At 34.6% G+C, this 8,764-nt stretch overlaps 1 protein-coding gene across 10 annotated transcripts; it reads right to left on the bottom strand.

Annotated features, from left to right (window-relative positions):
* Positions 1 to 400: 400 nt before the first annotated feature.
* Positions 401 to 8,405, bottom strand: LOC102669631 (F-box/LRR-repeat protein 17). Of its 10 annotated transcripts, none has more exons than XM_006605612.3 (5): positions 8,339 to 8,405; positions 8,035 to 8,136; positions 6,678 to 6,776; positions 6,034 to 6,230; positions 401 to 630 (listed from the first exon to the last, which is right to left on the bottom strand). In XM_006605612.3, the coding sequence occupies exons 1-4, from the start codon at positions 8,362 to 8,364 to the stop codon at positions 6,191 to 6,193; spliced, it is 267 nt and encodes an 88-aa protein (XP_006605675.1). In that variant the 5' UTR covers positions 8,365 to 8,405; the 3' UTR covers positions 401 to 630; positions 6,034 to 6,190. The 10 variants fall into 10 exon arrangements, 3 of the variants coding, with proteins under 3 accessions (XP_006605675.1, XP_025983304.1, XP_014628504.1); XM_026127519.2 differs by having other exon boundaries at positions 6,682 to 6,776; XM_014773018.2 differs by having other exon boundaries at positions 6,695 to 6,776.
* Between the last annotated feature and the right edge of the window lie 359 nt (positions 8,406 to 8,764).

Below are 8,764 nucleotides of genomic sequence, written 5' to 3'. Positions count from 1 at the left end.
AAATTTATAATTTTCCCTTCAAATATTGATGTGATGTTAAAGTGCATGATTGTGGTTTACTAAATGTAAAAATACACATATTTGAGCCAGTAATAGAAAAATCACAAACTACTACAAAAAGCATAAAATAAATTACACATCAGAAAATATTCAGTAGCATTAACAAAATTGTCCGCAATGCCATTGTAATTTGAAGGTTTTTGGGGTCTCTGTGGCCAAGTCACTACCACAACTGTGGCCACATCTTGCATATGGCGACATCATGCATATTTATCTACCAATTTCTATAATATCAAGATTCCTGGCAAAACTGAAACTGAAATCGCAATTTAAAATCTCGTATGATATACTATTCGTATCACAGCCTCCATTGGAAACAAAAGTACTTATTTCAATTGTATCAATAAAAATTATTTTTATCAGCATAGTAATTCCATTCTTTAAATCAACGAAATATTTACAATCAACCTATTCCCATCTTCCTATATTAAAATGTAAAACACAAGCATTCATCCTCCCACGTTGAAAGGTATAGAAAAGTACCTCCGCTTTCCTCTGCAACTTATCCACAAATTTTATATATTGCTTCAGTGAATAATCTTTTGAGCTTCCAAGAGCTGCCTCCATAGCCTGTAGTAGAGCCCAATAATCACTTAATTACAATACAATAAAAAACAAATAATACCAACTAGGAATCACTTTGGTATGAATGATACAACTTTTTTAGATATTTTTAGCTAATATGATTAATTTAAACGTGGATAGACAGATATCACAAAGGACAGGCACCTAATTTGATTAATTTCGCTGCACACTTTACGATACGTTGATAACTCAACTTAAATCTTGCCATGTGCGTTTACAAGAGTTAATTTTAAGAAAACTCTATTTTCCATCAAAATAAACTTACATTGAAATTTAAAAAGATAACTTACATTGAAAATTTAAAAACTTTTAGATCTGTATATAAAAAATTGAAATTTTAAAACAACTAAATTAGAAAAATGCCAACATATAAAGATTAAGATTAGAAAAATAAATTTGAAGAAACCGAAAATTTAAAAACGATAACTTACATGCACCACAAAAACATTTTGTGCCATCAACTATTGGACTTTGGAGCAACTGTGTGGAGAACATTAGAAGAACAAGAGAATATTGAATGTAATAACTTACATCAACATCACACAAGTGCCCTGCCATTATTCTTAATTATATTTTAATACAAATAATATTTGCATAGTTATTAATTACATTTAGTTATTTCATGCCAAATAACTTCAAAATCACTAACTCGGGAGACCACGGTGGTCTCATTAAACTATAGATGCAAATATAGTTAAGAAAATGACTAAAATCTAATATTATATTCATAAAGCACATTTCTAGTAGTGCTAACGTGACTTTACTACTACTACTTATTATATACAAAAATGAATTTACTAATTATTTAGACTTTTTTCATTCCAAAATATTGATAGATTATTAAATATTAAGACTTAAATGGGCTTTTTATATATAAAAAAGCTTATGTATATATATATTTTTTGATCAGCAAAGATAAATCTATATATATATTAGAGAAGTACCAGAAGTACTAAATACAGAGTTAGTCACCATGAATATGGTTCCCCAATCAGGCAGCATAAGTCTGATTAGGAACTAAAATATGGGAAGAAAATACATGTGATATGATCCCAAAAAAACCCCTGCTACTGCAAAAAATGATGTTTGAAATTACTGGACAAGTGATTGAAATCAATAGTAAAATCCTTCTCCAAATTATGAAGCCAAGTCCACATTAAGAAAGTGGCGTCTTCAACCAATTTATTTCCATCGAAAGTCGCTCCAGAGAACAGAATTCTGTTTCGAAGCTGCCAAGTAGACCAAGTGATAGCCAACCACCAGTATTGCCACCTCCTATTCCTTCTACCATCTTCTTGCAAAAAGGAGTACTGCATGAACAACTGTTTTGTACTCAATGGCATATCACCTTTGAGATTTATCCAGGACATTGAATCCCACCATAAAGGTTGGATCTTACTGCAGTGGATAAAAAGGTGAGATGCATCCTCCTCCATCCTTCCACAAAAGGGACAATTCAAATCAGAAATCTGCACTTGTCTAGCCTGCAAGTTTGATTTTGTGGGTAACCTGTCCCTAAGGAGCCTCCAAGCAAAAACCGCTATCTTACTTGGAATCCTAATTTTCCATAACACCCGGAAACAATCCTCTAAATTCTCCTCTGCAACCCCTTCCCATAACACTTCATAAGCACTTTGAGTAGAATAAATACCCGACTGATCTGCTACCCAAACCCACCTATCAGCCCCATGAGTGAGAATAACTTGACCATCAACTTCAGAGAGGAAAGTGATGGCCAAATCAACTTCACTATCAAACAGCGGTCTTCTCCAAATAAAACGCCACTCCCAAGTGGAGTTAATATGCTCCCCCACTTGACCAATTAGCTGCTGCTGCTAGGAAGAAATCAGATATAACCTAGGATACTTTTCAGCTAGAGATTGATCATGACAAATCCATCTATCTTCCCAAAATTTTACCTTGTCCCCAGCTTCTACCATCCATTTGAATTGTTGTTGAAGACTTATACCATGGTGAGAGTGCTGGATTGCTCCTTTTAAGTCCCTCCACCAAATGGACTGCAGGTTGGTTCTTCCTTCTTCAAGTAAACCTCTCCAGCCCCCATATTTAGCCTCCAAAACTGCTACCCAAAGAGACCCTTGGTGCTGCATAAGGTTCCACATCCATTTACCAAGCAAGGCCAAATTAAAAGTCAGAATATCTTTGATGCCTAAACCCCCTTTGTGTTTAGGAAGACACACTTTCTCCCAAGCTATCCAAGAAATCTTCTTGCTGTCTTGACCCCCTCCCCAAAGAAAACTCCTTTGAAGCTTGATTAATCTGTTGATAACTGATTTTGGTACCCTGAAAAATGAAAAATAATAAATAGGAATAGAGGTAAGTACTGATTGGATAAGAGTCACTCTCCCCTCAAAAGAGATAAACCTCTGCTTCCACCTAGCTAGCCATCTCTCACATTTTTGAATGATTGGTTCCCATACACGAGCTCGCCTCGGATTAGCCCCAATAGGTATGCCAAGATAGACAAAAGGAAGGACCAGCTGACTACAGTTCAGATAACTTGCTGCCCTTTGCTTCCAAAGGTCATTCATTCCAAAAGCTCCAAAGCTACTCTTAGCAAAATTGATTTTTAAACCAGAAACCAATTCAAAAGTTCTTAGGATAGCTTTAATAGCTTTCAGATTATCCAAAGAGGCCTCCCCAAAGAAGATAGTGTCATCCGCATATTGCAATAGACTAATGGACACATCACTGCCTGAAATATTAAAACCTTTGTACAGGTTATTCTCCACAGCTAACCTCATCAAGCCATTCAATGCTTCAGCAACCACATTAAATAAAAATGGAGCAAGAGGGCCTCCTTGTCTAAGACCTCTTTGGGGTAAGAATTCGGATGTGGGGCTGCCATTTATGAGGACCGAAATAGAGGCAGATTTCAAACAGCCCTCCATCCAACTTATCCATTTAGGGTTAAAACCAGATCTGCTCAACATATAAAACAAAAACTCCCAAGATATCAAATCATAAGCCTTCTCGAAATCCACTTTGAAGATACAGCAAGGTTTGGAACTCCTTTTAGCTTCATCAATCACTTCATTGGCTATAAGAACACTTTGGAGGAGATGTCTTCCTTCAATAAATGCAGCTTGCGCTTCATTAATAATAGTAGGCATCACTTTCTTCAATCTCTTAGCCAATATCTTTGCCACAATCTTGTACATACAACCTATAAGAGATATAGGTCTGTAGTCATTCAAATAAAGCGGGTCAGCCACCTTAGGGATTAGGGCAGGGAAGGATGCATTACATCCCCTAGGGAAGACACCGTTGACATGAAATTCATCTAAAAACCTAAGGATATCAGGTTTGATCAGCTGCCAAAAATTCTTGATGAATTTAAATTTAAGTCCATCAGGACCCGGACTCTTGTCACTACCGCAATCCCAAACTGCCGTCCTCACTTCCTCCTCCAAAAAAGGTGCCACTACCAAGCTATTCTGATGATGGGTAATAGTTGGAAAATGAATGCCATCCAATTTAGGCCTATGCAGATCTGATTCTCTGAATCTTTGAGAGAAATAAGCCTTAGCTTCCTCCTTCACTTTATGAGGTTCAGTTGTCCAAGCGCCATCCACCATAACCCCTTTTAGAGAGTTTTTACTCCGATTTGCATTTATCAACATATGGAAAATTTTGGAATTGCAATCTCCCTCCTTAATCCACCTTGATCTTGATTTTTGTCTCAAGATAGACTCATGAGCTTGGGCTGCTGCCCAGAGCTGTTCCTGCAGCTTCTTCCTTTGCTGAACTTCATGATGAGATAGCTGCCTTTGATTTGTGTCTTCCTCCAGCTTATTTAATTCAGATTCAATCTTTTTGACCTTTGTGAAAGTATCTCCAAAGTGATCTATATTCCATCTCTTCAGGCTGGTCTTTAAATTCTTTATCTTCTCTTTAAGGATATAACCACCCCACCCTGGTTGCTGGAGGGATGTCCAGCTGTGACGGACAGTTTCTTTGAAGGATCTATCAAGAAGTCAACAGTCTATTATCCGGAAAGGTTTGGGGCCCCAATCAATCTCATTAGAACGAAGGACAATTGGGCAGTGATCCGAAAAGTTCCTTGCGAGAGCAGTTTGAATGCTGTTAGGCCATTTTTCAAGCCATTCATGAGAAACAAGAAACCTATCAAGTCTGCTTCTAGAGGCACCATTAGGTCTATACCACGTAAAATTTCTACCAAGCCACGGAACCTCCAAAACCTCCAAATCCTCTATCCATTCATTAAATTCTCTAGATGAGTTGTCCTCAGCCAAGCTATGGCCAGATGTAAACCTTTCACCAGGTCTTCTAATGGAATTAAAATCCCCCAAAATACACCACAACCCTCCAACCAATGCCTGTCTCAATTGTTTTACAGAATCCCACAGGATTCTTTTACTATTTATATCACATGGTGAATAAATAGTAACAATTGTGACTAATTGAGCTTCCTGAACCCATTCTCCCATCAATAAAATAAAACCAGGGCGATCTCAATTATGTATATATTAAGTGCGTAGAATTTTAAAATAAAGCGTCGATCTAGTAGATAAGTATAACATTTACACATCGTAGCATCTTAATCTATATGAATAGTTTGCTTACTCTAAGCGCCTAACGAAAATTCTCTGACTATTCAACAATATTAATAAATTATAAAAAGAAGACAGATTCTATAAGAAATGATTGAAAATTGTTTTTAAACCTTTGAAAGGAATGTGATTAGTTGGACTTTAAGAAAGACTTTAATTACCTAAAAGTTTGACTTTTGAATAACTTGGATGGCAGTTTTGTAGCTCCTGCATCCCCCATGCCAAGTCACAGTCTATAATCAATTCAAATATGCAATAAAAGTTTCTTGCTTTTCTAGTCTTTTTAAAATGGAAGGAACCCAGCAATCATGCACAGGGATGTGTCTGATTACCAACCCAAGGGACCCTACCTCTGTGCATCAACTTGGTACACACTTCTACTACTGGTTTTGCAGACTCCTTTCCTTTTAGAATATCATCATCTACTAAACTTCAGCTTCTATGTTTTGAGTTTAATTATATTTTTGTCCTATTTTTTAGTTTTACAAATTTTTTATTTTATTTTTTGTTAATTATTTGTGAATTTGACCTCTATTATTTTAATTATGCATTAGTTTATTTGGTAACTTAACAACTAATATTTAATAAAAATACTATGTGACAGTATAATAATAGAATGTTATGTGAATATGATAATATTAATGTGAGAATGTATTAGAGTGGCATGTTAATATTTCTATTAAATATTAGATGTTGAGAAACAATATCAGAATAGAACCATAAGAGCTAAACCAAAGATAAAAAAAAAGGAAAGATAGAAGAACTATAGAATAAGCTAGAGAAAGGGGATTACCTGAACAGAGGAAATGACACATTAGGAGAAATATTACATAGTAAAATACACGCCTTTCCATCTTTAATCTCACTACTCAGCTTCTTCTTCTATGGCACTTGCTTCTCCTCTCTCACTTCTTTTTCAATATGGTTCCCCAGTAATAGTAGTTCTTCCTTTAATTTGATTCAATGAAAGAGAAAGGAAGATATGATGAACTACAGAGGAAAAAAAGGGAATACGGTCAAAAATAAATTTTCTATTCCAGCAGTTATAGCTCATTAAAAATTCAAATGAGATATTCAATATAAGTAGACAACTTAAAGACAAAAATAAGTATACAACTTGGTCCAACTTGGCTTTGCAAACAAGTAGTGTAATAATTGGAACTTCAAATGAATTATTACATTTCCAACTTTTGTAACAGTTATTGGGGGATATTGTTATAAACTCCAAGGATTAAAAGAGCTCTCAAGTTTGTTAGAAAAAACAGCTACGTAATTAACATAGCTATCAATCTTTCCGCTGATAAAAAAAAAATAGCTATCAATCTTTCCATTCACATAAATTTTGACATGGCATTACAGAGTTTTTGTTTTCTATCCATACTTTCATGGCTTCTAAAAGTAATCCATTCCAGTACCAAATACCTTCTTAGCACCTACCTACCACATTCCAATACCTTCTTACCGAACCCTTTTGGAGCCATCAGGTAAACACTTACAAGGTGAAGGGTTTTCCATATCAGTAAAAGTATTGCAAACCTGCAAACAAATCACAACCAAAATAGATATATGAAACTTTTAAATTTTATAATATTTACTTTTTTACACTACCATTATGAAACTCACATCCTTTGCAGTTCATTTTTTTTAAATGTATCTCCTATAGTTAAAGATTACTGAGTGGCCTCTGGCCATCATAACTATATATATATTCAGTTTACATTTTAATATACTTATAAGTTATAATTAATAAAGAGTTATCTTCTATCCACATGGATGAATTCCATGAATTCACCTGAGATTATTTCAGCTTATTTCGAAATTTTGAATTTAAATTATGTAATTATATTTAGTGAAAAAAAATTATGAATCATAACTATCTTACAAGTTCGAATAGGATACTACTGGCTAAAAAAACTAATAAATAATTGATAATGATATTTTGTATAATTCAAAGATAAATAAAAACAATTTAAATGTAACTTTTTGAACATGGGAAAGTATATTAGTCATTTGCTTTGTGAAATGAGTCTCTGAAACAAAGCACGAGGAAAGGAGCAGGAGGTGTAAATTGCGTCTTTTTGTGGCACTCCAAAGGCTCCCCTTGCCAGAGATGGTTTTAGCTTTATTTCCTCACACGCGTACCCTCAGTGAACTTGGTGCTTTGTGAAATGCTCATGACTCCTTCCTAGTACTCTGCTAGACACATTGGTCCAACAAAAAGTTAAAAATTGCAAAGGTCAACAACACAACTAAACTAACAATCCAGATTCCACAGGAAACCTTCTTCAATGCTTCACTATTTTTTGCATTAAGATCCGTTGATTTATAGCATTAAAAGTATTGTTAGGTTTTGATCTACATGTACCAAAATCACGCTTACCAGTAAATGTTAACCCCAGTTTTTTATTTTATTTCTTTCAATGTCATTTCTCTAGATCTACCAAAATCTATAACGAAAGAACCTAAACATGACTTGCAAACATAAACTTTCATAATCAATCCACTAATACCAAATTAGCAAGTATTAAGTACAATCATCAACTTCAATAAATATCTCAAAATCTGACATTCCAAACCCTATTTAGAAACAATTATATAAAGTAGAACAAAGATACTTAAATATATAAACACAAAAGTTGTAAAAATTCAAGTTATATATCATTTTGTGTCACTGAATCAAACCACAATCACTTGTTCAAATTTTTCCTTACACAAATAGCAAACTCGAGAGCTCAACCTTTCCAGTGAAAACGAAAGTAAATAAATAAAGAAAGGGAAAGAACATGAGTAATACCTGCTGATCCGATTAACTGCAGGATCAGAGACCGAGATCTCCAAGAATGCCAAATTAGGGCACGAGAACGCAATACAAGCCAATATCGTGGAATCCACATCACTGCAACATCAACAAACATGATTTACAGTTACAATTTTAACACTGAAACCCCAACAAGACGTTCTTCATCTTGCGGTACCACTTGTGTGGTTTTCTCCACCAACAAAGCCATGGTTTATGCGCTGAGAGAGAGAAAAAGAAAGAAAGAAAAAGAGTGGAGTGGCAGCGAGGAAAGAAAGAGAGTGGAGTGGTGAGGAAATACTCTGGAGTCGTGGAAGGCCAAACCATGTTGATTGAGGGTTAGCGTTTCAGCGCAAAAGGGGACCGCGTTTTGTTTTAATCCAAATGAATTAAAAATTTAATTATATATAACATTCTAAGACGGTTTTTATTAACCGTCTTAAAATGAATGTCGTAAAATGCTCTTTTTTGTTAAAATAATTACAAAAATGCCACCGCACTATTTTCTAAGGCGGTTCCCAAACAACCGTTGTAGTGTCCGTGTCATAAAATGTTATATTTTTAGTAGTGATGTTTGATACTTTTTCTTACAAAAAATTCCGTTGAATAAAATATTTTTTTTCTAAAAGAATTTACAATAACTAAATCAATTGTTGTTGTGAAATTAGACTTTTGATCTAACAGTTGAGAAAGCTTCAAGGCTCTTTTACATATAGTACCAAATCAA

This window comes from Glycine max, chromosome 20 (assembly GCF_000004515.6).
Source record: "Glycine max cultivar Williams 82 chromosome 20, Glycine_max_v4.0, whole genome shotgun sequence".
In the NCBI taxonomy this organism is placed as follows: Eukaryota; Viridiplantae; Streptophyta; class Magnoliopsida; order Fabales; family Fabaceae; genus Glycine; species Glycine max.
The sequence above is the reverse complement of the archived record's forward strand: the minus strand, read 5'-3'. Positions and strand labels throughout refer to the sequence as shown.

What these genes read in the sequence shown, in the direction of transcription:
- LOC102669631 (XM_026127519.2), bottom strand. Translation starts at nt 8,364, where the DNA reads ATGGTTTGGCCTTCCACGACTCCAGA. An exon ending in TGGCCTTCCACGACTCCAGA is followed by an intron (nt 8,137 to 8,338) that starts GTATTTCCTCAC and finishes TTGATGTTGCAG; the next exon opens with TGATGTGGATTCCACGATAT. An exon ending in GCAGTTAATCGGATCAGCAG is followed by an intron (nt 6,777 to 8,034) that starts GTATTACTCATG and finishes ATTTGTTTGCAG; the next exon opens with GTTTGCAATACTTTTACTGA.